The sequence below is a fragment of the Halichoeres trimaculatus genome, unplaced genomic scaffold (genome assembly GCF_033239565.1).
Source record: "Halichoeres trimaculatus isolate MK-OKI-2021-1 unplaced genomic scaffold, fHalTri1.1 fHalTri1_scaffold_21, whole genome shotgun sequence".
Classification (NCBI taxonomy): Eukaryota; Metazoa; Chordata; class Actinopteri; order Labriformes; family Labridae; genus Halichoeres; species Halichoeres trimaculatus.
This window is the reverse complement of record NW_027437199.1, coordinates 7,702,272-7,718,747: the sequence shown is the minus strand read 5'-3', so window position 1 is coordinate 7,718,747 and position 16,476 is coordinate 7,702,272. Positions and strand designations below refer to the sequence as shown.

Sequence of the window (16,476 nt, the reverse complement as noted above, 5' to 3'; positions counted from 1 at the left end):
ATTTATTTCAAAAATTGACTTACAACATAACAGTATCTTTTCTTCTTTTGAATATTTTTTTAAACATTTATGAGAAATTTCAGTTGTTTGGATTTTAACTTTCTCTTAAAAATAGAAGATTTCTTTAGTACCAGAATTTTAAAGCATTTGAAAAAATGGTTAAAACATTTTATTGACTAAGGGATTTTTTTTAGACTAACCTAGCTTTTTTGTTTTTAAAAAAGAAACCTCTTCAAGAACAATTAATTTTTATGACATAAGCCATGAACTGAACTAAGCTCTGACTTTCCATTTTATCACACTGAAATCTTTTTATTGTGGCTTAAACTTTCTACAACTTGATATTTTGCTTTTATTTTGACAACACCTCGTACATCCTGAATTAAAAAGTAAACTTTGAAAGAGGTCACTCGCTCTCATCTGTTCAGAAGACATTCTCTACAGTCAAAAAAAAAAAAAAGGTGAGAAATATGAAGATTTCTTTTGCCCTTCAAGTAAACGTTCAGTAGAAAGATGTAAAATGAACTAACTAGTTTATTGTAAATGAGTTGAGCTGAAAACTAGCTGATACTGATGCTTCAGAAAATGGCTTGAACGATTTCCTGTACAGTAGTCGAATGTTCAAGTGACAGAGATGTAGTCAGCCCGAGCCTTAACGTCTTCTTTAAATTTCATGTTTCATGTTTTAACATCCACTGATTTTGTTACAGTGCTAAGTTTTTTAGATAACATTCAAAAACTTTTACTGTTTATCCCCAAAACTATATTTGGAAAAAAGTCACCAAATTGTTTGGATTCATGATGAAGAAACCTGCTTTACCACATTTTAAAATAAGGAAACTTTAGCTTAAACTAGCCAAAAATTTAACATGGACTGGAATGTTGGTTGAAGTGTCGTTACAAAATTTTTTCTCCTCAAACAAAAAATTTTGTCCCAAATTTAGTAATCGCTGCACTTTGACAGGAGCTTAAAAATTCAATGCAACTCTAAGTACAAACAAGTGTGATAAAAAGAAGTATCGTGTCATTTATAATTAATGTATTTTAAGCTTTTATAAAAAAAAAAAAAATTGGTGCAACCTAATTTTTCAACGTTTAAAAAAAATCTTTTTTTTTTTTTTTTCTTAACAAATTTTGGAGTTGGCGAAATTAAAAAACTTAACACCCAATATTAATCCCGGCACAAATTTGGCTGTTTTTATGTAATTGGGGAATTTTAGCTAAATTTTTTGGGGTGGTGCTCAAAAGTTTTGTTGACATTGTAAAATTTTTTGGGGACAATTGGAGAAATTAAATCTTATTATTTAGATGTTTTGGCGATATTATATTTTACTTTTTAGTATTTTGTGGCTGCTGAATAAAATTTTAGGGTTGCCGTGGAATTAGCACTTAAATACCAATTTTAGTTGGTATGAGATATGTCACAGGATTTCTGTTGGTGTTTTTAAAATTTAAGCTAAAAAACAATCAAAAAGAAAATGATGAATTTTTACGACAGTTTGGCTTAAAAACAAAAATTAAAACAGATTTATTAAACTTAAGTACCAGACGTGTTACTTTCATAGATGTCTTGTTTTTTTTTCTTTTTTTGAATTTTTGAACTTAAAATATGTCAGTCATCAAATTTCAGGCAGACTCGGGCTGACTCTGGAGATATGCTGAGCAGATATGTTTTTTCCATTCCCTAATTCCTCAACCCAAACCTTCACCAGGCCTTGACGCAATTTCTTGAAGGTTTTGGCAGTTCACCTGTCAGAGTATCAGCCCAATACATGATCCATTTCTCTGCTTTTGTCTTCACACAGGATTGTTGCAGCCGATGAGATCCTACGTCTTCACATCGAGATCCTTCGTGAGAAAGAGCCCGCAGCGCATTGGACGGACGAACACCGAGCGACACGGCTGTACAGTCAGTCGTCCACAGTCCGAAGCAGCAGCAGCAGCAGCAGAAACTCTTCCCTTCTTGTCTCAGCAGGTCAGTTAGCTCCCAGGCCTCAGTGCAAATACAAACGAGAGCTCTACCACAGTCTCTAGCGTCTAAACTGGCCTCTAACACGTCCATCAGCGTCCGAACGGCAGCATGAGGCAGTCGTGTTTCCACGGAAGGCGTCTGTTTCCTTCTTCTGTCTTTGTGCCTTTTAGTTTTCATACACACCCAGCAAACATTCAGATGCTTGGCTGCTGAATTCAGCATACGTTAAAAAAATGTTTGTGTCTGGAGGAGCAGCATTCAGAAATAAGAACTTCCTGATGAAACTTTGTGAAGCCGATATGTAAAACAATCTGAACGCAGCAAATTTCTCAACAAGTTTTCCAAAGTTTGACAGAAAAGGCGTCTTCTACCAGCATGCTATCATTACATTCAGAAATTTAGTGTTCGATCGAAATTAAAAATCAGCTCAACATCCAAGAGTTGTAAAATTTGTGCTAATTTTCTTGGAACAGCATCCTGTGATGAATGCTTGCTGGGTTTTTAAGTGAATGACTGTGCAGCAGTCCTGGCAGTTCACTAGCGCGTTAGCTGTGAGTGTTTTTCAGGGTTTGGCAGTGTGACTTTGCAATTTACCGCCTACGATTCAGACGTCTTTACCCGCCAGGACGGCTGCTCACCGCGGAGAGATGATTCATTCAGCGACGCTGTAAAACTAACGGGGGATTGAAGAGGAGGAAGAGGCCAGTGTGCTTGCTGGTTTTTCAGCTACTCCTGAGATCAAAATAAAATTTAAAAAAACTAAATGAAAAAATACTTGCTCACTCGCACCAAGCGTCGTCTGGATAAAGACGGACACAGTGTAGACATCCAATCACAGGACGGAGCTCGTTAACACTCCCCTGACTCCTCCCACCACACAGTCCGGTTCAGAGGGTTCAGGGTTGTTCATGTTTGTCAGTTCAGCTCCTTAAGGCAAAACTCCATCCCATGCGTTAACACCAATTCAAATTAAATACTGGGTTCTTTTTTTTCCTCTTGTGTCGTCGAGATGTTCGGCTGTTTTGTTTTTTGATACAGATGATGAAGCGGATCTTCTTCTGCAGAGAATGGATGCCTGAAGCACAGGAGGCCAGTGTGTTCGCAGCCTGTAAGACAAACAGCAGGGATTAGGCTCCAACTTGGTTAAAGGAGGGCTGTTTTCCAAAGCGCCATCTGAAATACTAAACTCATCTCAATATGAGACTACGAAGCCCTGAGTAAGACTTTTCTGTTGGGGCTCTTTTGTAGTTTACGACTTTGGTTTTCAGTTTTGGAAGGCAGAGCTACAGCTAATGATTTTTTTTTTTTTTTTTTACCTTTATTAAAAATGTACAAAACAAACTCTCGGTAGATCGTGATATTTTAGTTATTTTGTCAATCATATCACAACAGAATCATCATATTTGGTTTTTAATTTTACACCAACAGTTATATTGTTTAGTTAAAAAAATCTGGAAGGGATTGACTTTTTATTTTTACAGCTGATGGAAAAAACACTTCTATGTAATCCACATATGGTTAAAAAAAGCAGTTCATATGGGCTAAAATAAATTTGTTGAAGTAAACAACTCTTTTACAACTAGAAGTGACAAAATTTACATATTTCTTTCTCATCACTTCACTTCTATCCCACAGATCGTCTAACGTTAATGCTGTTGTATTGTAGTTGTAATGCTGACTCATTCCAGTAGATGGCAATAATTCACCAAAACCTGCCACCTGCATTGACAGAGAGCGTGCAGCGTGCCCATTGTGGGAAACAGTATGCCATGCAGACTGGTCCATTGCATACTGAGAAATTTTTCTTGGATCAGTAAGACATCCGGGAATTTTTGGCATACTGCAGATTCCGGCCAAAATAGTAGGCAATAAAAGTGAAGTAGGCGGTTTGGAAAACAGCCGAGATGTTTTTGTTTCTCTTTCACTCACGTGTGTTGGAGCCTCGGTCATTATGTCTTGCTGGCGTTCTCGTAGATGACGTCAGAGGTGATGGACTGCTGCTTCTTCTTCTGCCACATGAGCAGCACGCACTGATGGATGAAGACGTACTGCTCCTGTACGGAGACACAGAGACAGAGAGGGTGATGTTTGTGTGAAGTTTGAAAGATATTTTACTTCTCCTTGTTGAGCTCCATGTTCACATCCTGACCTCGGTTTGCACCATGGACAGACGGTGTGATCTCATCTCAGACACCATGCCCAGGATGTCCACGAACTCGTGCTCTCGGATGTGCTGCATCAGGCGATCCAGAGCGATGAAGGTCCCCGTCCTGCCGACTCCAGCACTGAACCACCACCACCACACACACACACACACACACAAACACACACACACCAGAACCGCACAGTTTTACCAGCCACAATCAGAGGAAATGGAGGCTTTAATGGACATTACATCATCCGTCTAATAGCGTTTTAATGGTTTTAACTGTCAGGGTGTGACTCAGTGTCTCTCATCGGGTTATTAAAGTTTCTCACAGTCAAATGAAACGAGGATGAGACGATTTAGAGAACACATTAGACATTAACCTTACAAATCCGAACTATTTAAAGTACAAGAGGGGAAAAGGCGTTTCATTAAACCAGGGCTCTGTTTTCACTTATTCTCAGATCAAATGTTTGAAAAATCATTAGACAGAGAGCGCCTTGTTAAAGAGGAAGAGGATTTTGAACCTAAAACAGCTGATACAGTACGACCAACACCCCAGACTACACCTAGAAAAACACAAAACCTATAAATGTCTGAAAGTAATTTTTTAAAGAATAGAGCTCAAGTCAAATTTTGAAATTCAGCTGTAAACTATGGTTTCAATTTTGTCAGTCTGAAGTCTGAGATAAGATCAGGTTGTGTTAAGATAGACACTTGATCTGAATAAATAAAAAATACATTTATATTTTTTTATAAATCAATGTAAAAAAAAAAACTCACTGAAAAAGTTAACAAAAGTGAAACCAAAACTTGATCTTAAAACGTGTTGTTTTGGGGGTTAACCTGAAAAAAAAGATTACAAACTAAGAAAAAAAAAAATACAGAAAATACTGTTTTTTTTAACCCATAGAAATCTTCACTCAGAATTATGTCTTTTCTATCTTTTGCACATAATTTGTCGAGAGTTGGTAATCTCACAGTTATGAGACTTAGGACTTAAGTGATTATACGCTTTTAACATCAAACTCCAAACTTAAATCTCAAAACTGTAAGAGAAAAAAAAGAAAATGATCCAGACTTTAATCTTAGAAGTTTCCAATAAAAAAATCTAAAATTCTTCCCCCTCCCTCCTCCAGAATTCAGACTGTACCCTCAAATTTTGAGGTTGAAGTCTTAACATCTTAATCTCTTCTTTCCTTATTTCAGATTTATTCTTAAAATTCTGAGGACGGTGATCCGAATTTTAAGACTGGAGACTAAAGGCAGAATTCTGACTTTCCTCTTAGAAATTTAAGAAAAGGTCAGACTGACTCAAGAAAAATAGTCTTACTATTCTGAGTCTTAAATAAAAAGTTGTAAAAAAGATCTCAGAATATTTTTTTCTCTTGTTGCTAAACCAGAGGCTGTAATCCTCTCCTGAGTACCATCATATGTTGGAGTGTAAGAGTTTCAGCGGTTTCAGTAAAACTTCAACCATCCATGGGACAAACTGGTGCTCCTGATGTCAGGGTGTTGTAAAGAAATAAATAATTTAAAGTGAGATGAAGAAGATTTCCTTGTATTCTGAAAATGATTCCTCTACCACATCAGGAAAACTTCTCCTCTTTGTATAAATCAGAGTTTCTGACCATGTGAGTATGTGACCCTGACCTGCAGTGGACGATGATGGGGTCTTTGGTCCTGTTGGCCTGCTGCCGGACGATGTGCACAAACTGCAGGATGCTCTCGATGGCGTTAACGGTGGGGACGCCGTGATCGGGCCACGAGGTGTAGTTCAAGTGGAGGACGTCCAGGGACTCATCCGCCTGCAGGGGGAGACAGAGAGTGATATGAGGACATGGATACAGGGATGAGAAGCATGTTTGGAGGAGAGGGACTGGTTCTTACATAGCCCAGTCTGATCTTCCTGATGATCCACTCTGGAGACTCGGTCTCAGACAGCATCTCAGCGCTGATCTCTCCGTACATCACCGGCTCGTCTGTGAACGGCCAGTAGTGATCGCACTTCACCTGAAACACATCATGACACTCTTATTATCCAGATCATTACTGCGTGAGCTTATTTGATTTAGAATCCGGTAGGACGGCAGATGAGGATTATTTTTAATCTGAATTCAAATCCAAAAAGCACCAAAATTAAACCATCTGAGCGCCTGAACCCAGAAAGTGTTTTCACTGAAAAAAAGACTCAATCGAACATTTTTCTGTCAGCTGTAGTTATTAACCTCTTACATCTTAATACCCGAGTGAAATGATGAATTATTTATCAAACATCTTCCTGTAAGAGATGAGACTGACCCTGCGTCGTTCGTTGCACTGAGTGAGCATGACGATGATCGGAGATTTCTCCTGCAGAACCATCTTCCAGAAATCGTTACGAGTTTCAGGGAGCGGACCCTGAGTGGCGATGTACTCTTTAGCGTGTTTGTAGCCCTGAATATTACACAGAAAGACGTAAAGAAACAGCTGTTAATATAAGACAGGGAGATAAACAGGAAGTTTCAGAGACTTGCATCACAGGAAGCAATCAGACTAACGAGGAAATGAAGCTTTGTGGTTTAATGGCTCACGATTTAAAAAACGGATGTTACTTTTTTATATGATCTGTGCGTATACATAATGTTCTCTTTCAGGTGATCAAAAAAGAGGATGAATATGAATAACTTACAGGTATGTAGTTGGCGTTGATGTAATCTGAACCTTCATCGTTGTGCATTGAGATCAGCTTCACTCGACTAAAATCATCTGTAGTTAAGACACAAAAACAGTCAAATCAACTTTCACAGTGAGGAAAAATTAATGCCTGTTTAAAATGTTGAAAACAACAATGTTCAGTAAAGGTTAAAAGATGATCACGAGCATCTGCGAGTGTCCTTTCTGCCATGATGATGAGTTTGTGACTCACATGGCAGGATGTTGGTGTATCTGTTCTTGGGCCTGTTGATGGGAAGATCTGCTGCATCATGGGAGAGATCCAAACCAACACTCTTCAGCTCCTGAGAAACAGCAACAGGGAAATATAAACATATATCATGAGAAAACAGCCATATATCTCAGTATGTTTGTACAAAAATAATTAATGTATAAATTATTGTGTGTCGAATGTAAGTTTGAAAACCAATAAATGCAAGTTTATGTAAAAATATATGAAAAAATGTCAACTAAGAAGTGAAATGTTATGTAATTAAGTATATTACTTGTATGAATGTACTAAAAAGTACAACAGTAGATAAAGGTAAATATAATTATGTAGATATAAATAAATTCTTGCATTTTAAATGTAATAAGGAAAGCCAAATGTATAAGTAAACATTTGCATGAAGAAATGTATGTATAACTACTGAGGGCAGTACTGAATTGTGTTTGAAAAAAACGTATTCATGTTTATATGTATGTAAAAACGGACACACGTTAGTATGTATGTTTCTATTTATGCATTTTTCTATGATTATATGTATGCACGTCCTTATGTTCACATTTATGCACATCTATACATATAAACATACATATATATATGTATAAACATACATATATATCTAAATCTATCTATCTATCTCTCTCTCTCTCTCTCTCTCTCTCTTTATATATATATATATATATATATATATATATATATATATATATATATATATATATATATATATATATATATATATATATTCACATTTTTACATATATAAACAAAAACACACACACACATAACTGTATGTACATTCTCATACATTTTTTATGTATTTATAATGATTTTCTTATCATTCTACACATTATTTATGTTTATGATTATGTGTATATATTACTTTATATCTATTTGTTTAAAATATATATCATTATATATGTATTTATAACTACCAGAGGCAGTACTCAATTGTGTTTGAAAAAAAAAAGGTATACATGTTTATATATATGTATGTACAAATGGACAAAAGTTAGAATATATGTTTCTATATATGTATTTTTGCTTTTATGACTTACTTACGGATGTTTGCATAAATTGAATGTTCCTGTTAGTATGTATATTTTCATATTAATATATTTTAAACTTTATTGTTTATGTTTGTTATTTTGTTCAACTGTATGTTTACGTTCTTGTAAATTTTTATGTATTCATAATGATTTTCTTATCTTTCCACACATTTTTTTATGTTTATGATTATGTGTATATATTTCTATATATCTATTTGTCTAAAATATGTCATATACATATGCTGTACATATTTTAGCATTTTTTGTGTGTTTGTTGATATTCATGTATATTGTTTAGATGTTAATTTACATTCATGTTTATTTTATGCATGTTTATATTCATAAATGACTGTTTTATTTAATTGTACATGTTTCTGTGTGCATATGTTTAAATATTTATGTGTAGGTATAAATGGCCAAATAATTGTGGCATATTTTGTGTGGTTAAATTTTCATACCTCAAACTGCAGGGAGAACTTGTACGCCGAGTCTTTGCCCATTTCTTTGAAGAAGGCATCAAAATCATCCAGCTGAACAGGGCTGCGATAACGTGTCAAAGAATACAAATATTAATACCTGCAGATAAAACTCAACAAATTACATCATTAACAAAGTGAATCTGTAAGTGAGAAACACAGTGTATAAAACATCAAAGTAATATTACTTGGAAGATCAAGTATCAAAAAATTAGGACACTCAGAATAATGTGAAATAATGAAATTTTCCTGAACTTCATAAATAATCAGTCTTTAATTTGACATCCATCTTTCATTTTTTGGCCGAGGTTCATCCTGGGTTTCACTTTAATCTGCCGGATTGTTTTGGATGTTCTCTGTTTCTGGCTGAAGGCTGTTATTAGCGCGATGGCAGCACACAGATACACACACAGATACACACACAAATAGTCCAAATGAAAAAGAAAAGCACAGACTGAGAGCCACATGTTGTTGTTTAGTCTTGTTACCTTGTAAGCTTCCGTTTCTTTAGAGCTGTCTTGCTCCTATAAAATACAAACATGTAGAGTTCCTCATAATGATGGCTGTGACTACAGTGAGACTGAAGCACACTTTACATTGGACTGAGTTTATTCTAATCTGGTCAGTTCACACTCTCCAGATCTGCATGTAAGGGTTTGACCAATGTAAAGGTTTTATATTCATGATGAAATATCCAATGTTCAGATCAGAGTTAATTACTTTAAGTTAGTTTACTTTATGTTCTTTATGTTCTAATTGTTTAAACATGAATGAAACAGCTTCTGTCAGTAAACACCTTTACTGCAGGTATACAGTACTGAAGGCTTTAATGTACGGAAGTCCTAAGCTGCCAATGTTTAAAATCAATACCCTCTATTTAATTGAATTTCAGATATCATTCTTGTTTGGGTAATTTTTATTTGATTCAGCTGCAGATTAGCATTAAAAATATTTTTACATTAGCTTGAACTTGATTTTTGCATTTAAATTTTGTCAATTTTATCTAATTTCAGATAAAAGAAAAAGAATGCAAAATTTGAAAATTGAATAAAAGGGAAAATGTGAATTAAAAAAAACCCAAAATGTGAAGGAAAAAAATAATTTTAATCAATAAGCTCATTTAAAGTTAGCTAATAGGCAAAATGACATAAAAAATTTTGAATTTACCTAAAATTATAAATTAATGTAAATATGCTTGTGAAAAACATTATTTAGATTGAGTTTAAAGAATAGAACCATATTTTTTTTAGGATTTTATGCTTTTGAAAAAAATATCAGACATTCATCTATTGATTATTGGCAGCTTTAAACTTCCATAAAAAGGTATGTATGTTGCATAATAAGTTGGTCAAACCTTAAATAACAGATCTTTGCATAATCTAACCCTTTCACATCAGAGTAACAACATCATGCTGTGAGATTTGTTGAGCTGAAACAAACTGTATCTAAAGCACAGACCTGATAATAAAACATGCAGATTTTTTCTGACATTGTGCAGTAATTCATCTTAAATATTTCATGCTTCTGTATTTGCATTCTGTAGTCTGATCAGTTTCTTTGAAAAATCTCAATGGTTGTGTCACAAAGTCCCCAAAATCTAAAACATGACTCTTCAGCTCAGAGCTGATAGCATTTTTTAGATTTTAGGTTTTCAGTGACTGAAAAGTTTAACCAGCAACATGCACTAAAACATCTAAACCTACTAAACTACACAGGACACAGCTTTGCTAACAGCAGCACTGCAAACAGCAAGGCTAGATCTAAAGTAAACAGAAAAAAGAAAGACGGACATCATGCAGACATGGAGCAAAGCTGACGTTAGCATCAACGGTTAGCATCATGCTACATCCAACACATTAGTAAACACACACTCAGTGCGACTCTGAAGGTCAAACCACAGACACAGAATTGCAAGACAAAGTTCTACAAGTCAGAAAGTCAGCTGTTGACTTCCTGTCTCCCTCGTCAATCAAACTGGACTTCAAAGCATTTTATAAACAGATGATACTAATAATAGCTTTTTTTTATACAGTCAACAATCCCATGAACAGACAAACCAACAATCACACAGAATGCCATGTTCTCGACATGTTAAGTTTTGGATTTCAATGACTTTACAAACCAAGATGTTAACCAAGCTTCTTTATAAATCTGGTGTTCCCCAAGGATCAATTCTGGGGCCTCGATTGTTTTACATTATTTAACAACGTCATGTCCAAAACAATATACAAACAAACTGTATTACAGGTCATTGTACAGGATCCATTTGGACTTTCTGAAGACTGATTTAGGTCAGTGACAGATGATCCTGGAGAAAGCCAGGAAGGAAACAAAACTTTAAATCTTCACAAAACTTAAGCCAACAATCATTGAAGTCCATCCGACAAACAAACGCTAAACTCCATGGTCACTATGATCACTACATTCATCAATTTCCCAAAAGCCTCTGATAACTCACATCAAAAAAATGGCATGATCTTGTGTAACTCAAAGTAAGCTAATTATCCAAGTACTGCGTTGTTTTGGGTACAATTAAGGTGAGCATTTTAAAAAATCTAAAATGTTTGATCAATAGCCTTATAGCTTAATATGGACTGGATCAGGAGTTAAGTTTCCACTGGGAATTAGGCAGACTGCTACTTGAAAGATAAAACTAGAGATCATCTGCGTAGGAAACAAATATCTATTGCAAATACCACCGAAAAGTAAACCAAGACACAGAAACAAGACAGTTACAACTGAGAATCAAGCTTTGAAATACAATGTTAAAGTGGTGGGCTCTTACATAATCATCTCATCCTGTGAATGTTGACCTTTATTCAAAAACCAGTATCTGAGGGAGCTAAAACAGGAGACCAGGAATCGCGCCTTGTGGTACACCACACCAATTAATGTATTGTTGGTTTGGTCTTCATGGGATTTGTTGACAACAAAAATAAATCTGGTGGCACAGTTTGTTTAAGAAGGAAGTAAAACATTGTCTGGGGACAATCCTGTGGGCTGTGGCTCTGCTAAGACATGCCCCTGTGGTGCATTATTTTGCCTGCAAGTGCTTACTTACCAAGGATTAATATAAAAAGCCAAAAGATAGTCAGTCCAAAGGCAGGATGGCAGTAGGGTAAGGAAGGCAAAGAGGCTTCTTCGCCTGAAGGGGGTTCAAATAAAAAATCAAATAAAAACACACACAATAAAAATAAAGAAAAACAGACACCAGGGGGCGATAGTTTGGGGACAGAACATGGTGCTCCATTAGTAAAGAGGCACAGAGCGTCGAGAGCTTCACATTAGTGCTGAACACAGAGTTAATGCATCATGCAGCCCTTCAGAAAGTGTCCCGTTGTCTCTCTGGAGGACAACAGGAGTCTGTCTGCTGCTGGACGTCAATGGCCGCTCTGTCTGATTTAACAACCTCCAGCCCGAGTCTGTGACATCACTGCGTCCTCCCAGCCTGTCCCACAATGCAACACTCAGCCTCGTTATGTAGAAACAGCCTGCGTTTTGTCACTCCACGGTGACGTCGAGCCGTGTGCCGGCCACCTTAATGAACCTGATGTTCTCTTTAGCGTTGGGTCGTTGGGTCACGACCCTGCTGATGCAGATACAAACACGAGCTGAGCGCTGATACTGTCGACGTTTGTTTAAACTCTGAGAGGTTCTTCTCACAGATATGACGTCCTAGAGTAAAAAGACCATCTTATAGTGTCTAAATTGTAAGCTGTGTCCTTAATATTTGATACAGTGTCGTCATTTTTAAAGCAATGAATTTGATGATACTTTTATTGAATGTGGAGGAAAAACATGTTGGTGTGGTTTTTCAAAATAAAGTACATTTATTTCTATAAAAAACTGAATTTGTCCAGTTTAACTGTTATAAACCAGAAGTTCCCAAACTTTTTCGGCCCGACTCCCAAAATAGTGGTGAGAAAGATTGATAATTGACAAAAGACTCAATATTTTTTATGGTTTCATCTAAAATTTAACTCCTATTTTGTGCTTATTTGTTACAGTAATGGATGAAATATGCACTTGTAATTAGGTTTGGATTTTGAAAGGCATTTTGAGCCCAACAACCATTTTAGGAACCACTGTTATAAACTATTATTTCATTACCGTAGCAAAATCAGGTGTTGTACCCATAGACTGTAAAAAAATGGATGTCTGCTTGCTCGGCTAAAAGTGAGGTCACCACAAAAACTGCTCCCCCTGGTGGCTGGCTGCAGTATAGGTCAAAAAATCCAGCTTTCCAGTCATTCCAGATGGGCTGTGGTCAAACTTTAAAAAAATTATTACACCTCGTAGAAATGTTTCTTTTCTTCTCGTGTGTGTTGTTGTGGTGATTTGAAGATATAATTTGGCTGTCTAGTATTCAAGTCCTCATTTTTTCTGAAAGGTTTCGTTTTCATTAGTTATACGAGGTAAAAAACCAGGCTCTACGTAACGTTTAGAAATGATTGACAGCTGCCTTTCTCGTGTATTGTTTTCGGGGATTGTAGAATATGTCGGGAGGTAGAGTAGAATGATTTTTATTTTTGTCACCCAGCTCCACTCAGATTCTCCCAGAATCCCTCACAGTCTCTACTGCTCAGACTCTGGCTGCACAACTGCTACCAATGGCTGCGCCTGTGACAGGGGTATTTTGGCTTCAAAACCGTACAATGAAAAATGGCGGAGCCACGCTGTCCACTCTATATACAGTCTATGGTTTTACCAGCCAACATTTGATGTCTCGGCAAACACAGAAGTTGAATATATTTTTGATACCTGACATTTTTAAGTAAAATGAAGCTTTTTCAGTGTAAATTGCATCAGCAGGGCCGTCACCTCTTCATCATCTCAAACGCTGAGGTGTGCTAACATGCACAGTCAAAGCAGAAACAACACCACCGTCACATTAGAAACACACTCGGATGAACATGTGCATTTAGTGATGGAAGGTCAAATACAACAGCAGATGGAAGCCAAGGTTCTGCCTTAACTGACCGTCTTTCAGCTGTTATATTAATCTCTAATCTCCAAATCAATAACATGTGTCAGACTGAATGTCATCCATCAGCCAGGACATGAGACATTTAAGCCTCTTCCTTTAAGATACTCACGTTTTAAAGAACTGTCAAATGTTGTTTCTTGTGTAGATTTCAATTTTACTCCAAAACCAACATTTTGTACCTTTAATCTGAGATTAAGGGAAATCCTGAGCTTTCATCATCCAAAACCACTCAGTTTCAGCCGGTCCAAACAAAGCAGGCGGGGAGCTGCTTTCACCATCACTGCCTCATGCTGCTAAGACAAGCTAAAATCTGTAGCTACATGTTCAAATCCCTAATCTGCCACTCCAATCCCCTGCCGGGCTGATAATCTGCCTCTGATTGGGTCTTTGAGGGTGTTAGCAGCGAGAGGCTTTGAAATCCAAACTGAGGATGTGTGATTACCCTCCAAATCTGCTAAAAAAACATCCACTCAGGTCTCAGACCGCAAAGTGCTTCAAAGAGATTTAAAGACATTGTTTTTTCATTGTTTAGAGATTAAACAGAAAGAGAAAGAGATCGTACCAGTTATACGGAAGCTTCCCGTCTCTTTCAAAAGAGGCAAAGTTGACAAAAGTCTCTGCACCGCACTCCCTGAACAAAAAAACACAAACTTGTCAAACACACGTGTTGAGAAACCCAATGAGAACATGAGAGCAGTTTGAGGAAGTCAGAAACTTTTGATGAATAATCAGTAAAAAGTGGAAGTGGGCAGGAACGTGTGAGTGTAAAAATAATCCAGAGCTTAAACTGAAAACTGAATGTCATTTTATGTTTGAGAGTTAACTGTTAGAGCCGTCTGAAAGCACAATTAAATTAGTGACTGAGAGTTGTAGAGCATTAAAGTGCAGATCACAGGCACAACTCTCTAAACAAAAAACAGCAAAATTAAATAAATTAGTAACACGAGCTGAGAAACAGGATTGTTTGGCTGGTGTTAGCTGTAAAACAAATCTGCTTCTGCTAATTTCCATGCTAATGTAGCACATTCGCTAACAAGCTTTGATTTCCTGCAACATCATAGGTGTGTGCTCTGAGTTTTTCCTACCTGGTCATCTGCAGGTGTTTCTTTCTGAGGACGAGCAGAAACAGGACGAGCAGGCTGATGAGCAGGATGCTGAGGACGGCCAGAGCCGAGATCGCTGCGACGCTTGGGTTCATCTCTTTAGCTGTGCACACAAACAAAAACACAGTTTTAATTTTAAAAAGTATGTACGTCATGCCACTAAGAAATTTGATTTAAAAATTTAAACTGTTATTGTTGAAATCTTATATCTTCTAGATATATGCCTGATCGTAATCCACACTTTAAAATGAGATTATCAGCACCAATATTGCTGGTTACAGGTTACTTTAAACTGCTTCTTAGCTTCCAGTTTGGGTCGACCAGGACCGGATTGATTTATGCCACGTCTAGGTCTCCATGACAACACCACGCCGGCTGACGAAGTTTGGTAGAGAGAAGAGATAAAACACAGGGATTTGTGTTTTTCTCTGCTTAAAAACGATTTCTGTGATTAATTTTGTAGTAATGGTGGACACAGGAGCCTTACTGTCAGACAGAAAAAGGACAGAAGAGCAGAAGAATGCTAAACGAAAGAGTGATACAGCCCGAGCTAAAGGCTAATTAGCCTTTAGTCTGTTCAAACTTGAGAGTCTATCAATAAAATGAAGAGTGAGGTTACGTTAGCTCTGCTTGGTAGATGACTGGCAGGACATAACCAGGATTTACAAACGTTACACATTACAGACATGTCTTAGAGCACCGGGCTGCTAGCTGGGCTAAATACAAACAGCTACTAAACTACTGACAAACTGACAGTGTTTATTCCTTATCACGTTAGCCTACAGATACGTCGGAGCACTGGGCTAACATATAGCCGGCTGCTAAAACATTTGCTAGATGTCACGTTTCTGTTTGAACAAAGAAAATTTGTTTTGATTCGATCTCCATTCAATTCCAAAACAAACACACGCCTCGCTAAAAAATTTTACGACAGTGTGCGGAAACTCTGGGCCACAAGATGGCGAAGGAGTGCTTTTATAGCAGATCCTCCTCATAGCATCTTTAATTTCTAAATTCATTAATTTATGCATACAATTTTCACAGTCAAGCCTTAGGACATCTTAAATAGCATTTTCTCTCTTTATTCAAGATTTTCCTGTGAAGGGTCTGCAAGAGTTATAAAAGCATAAAAGGAACTAATCTGGAGAACTATGACTCTAAAAATCATACAGTTTCCCATTAACATTAGATTATTGATCTATTTATAAATAGGGATGTGTTTATTCAAGTATCCCTCATAACTCCACCCACCGACGGTGCGAATCGTGATGTGTGCGGGCTTGCTGGGTGTGCTGTAGCTGAAGCTGGTGACGGTGCAGTTGTAAGTGGACGAGGGGATCAAACCGGACACCGTCAGCACATGAGAGCTGGACGTCTGAGGCTCCCGAGCCTGAAAGATACGACAGAAAAATACAAATACGTCACAAAAGAGGAGGTGAAGGACACAGCTGATGGAGATAAATCTGTGTAGCCTGTCTTGGCTTCTCTGGATGTTATCCTTCATTCTGCTGTTCATCCAAAAACAGAAGTGAAAATTAGATACAAATTCTGCCGACTAATGGAACTGAATTCTCTGAAAAACCATCCGACTAAGCGGCATTAAACAGAAAAAAGTTACAGAAACACTTCCTCTTTCCTGGGCTGGGTTTTATTTAACACTCTTACGTTGGTGTTAAACATTCAGCTCTATTATTTGGTTGTTAGTGAGAAACACAGATCTGTTCCCACTGAGTCTGAACCTGTTTGAACCCCAGCAGCAGGAAATGACTGAGTCCACTTTGTGGAGCTCTGAAGTCAACACTCAGTTTGTAAAATGTAGAGTTATT

General features: G+C 37.0%; 1 protein-coding gene across 3 annotated transcripts in view; it reads right to left on the bottom strand.

Annotated features, from left to right (window-relative positions):
• Positions 1-198: 198 nt before the first annotated feature.
• Positions 199-16,476, bottom strand: part of ptpro (protein tyrosine phosphatase receptor type O) — a 51,709-nt gene continuing 35,431 nt past the window's right edge. The window contains exons 14-27 of one of the 3 annotated variants that reach the window (XM_074698182.1): positions 15,902-16,040; positions 14,633-14,753; positions 14,110-14,178; positions 11,622-11,705; positions 9,049-9,084; positions 8,543-8,624; positions 7,027-7,117; positions 6,790-6,866; positions 6,420-6,554; positions 6,009-6,131; positions 5,772-5,926; positions 4,122-4,257; positions 3,902-4,026; positions 199-3,078 (exon numbers count right to left, since the gene is read on the bottom strand). In XM_074698182.1, coding sequence (XP_074554283.1) covers positions 3,922-4,026; positions 4,122-4,257; positions 5,772-5,926; positions 6,009-6,131; positions 6,420-6,554; positions 6,790-6,866; positions 7,027-7,117; positions 8,543-8,624; positions 9,049-9,084; positions 11,622-11,705; positions 14,110-14,178; positions 14,633-14,753; positions 15,902-16,040 — 1,353 coding nt within the window. In that variant the 3' untranslated portion in view covers positions 199-3,078; positions 3,902-3,921. The remainder of the gene's footprint in view (positions 3,079-3,901; positions 4,027-4,121; positions 4,258-5,771; positions 5,927-6,008; positions 6,132-6,419; positions 6,555-6,789; positions 6,867-7,026; positions 7,118-8,542; positions 8,625-9,048; positions 9,085-11,621; positions 11,706-14,109; positions 14,179-14,632; positions 14,754-15,901; positions 16,041-16,476) is intronic. The other 2 variants (XM_074698183.1, XM_074698184.1) reach the window with 2 other exon arrangements.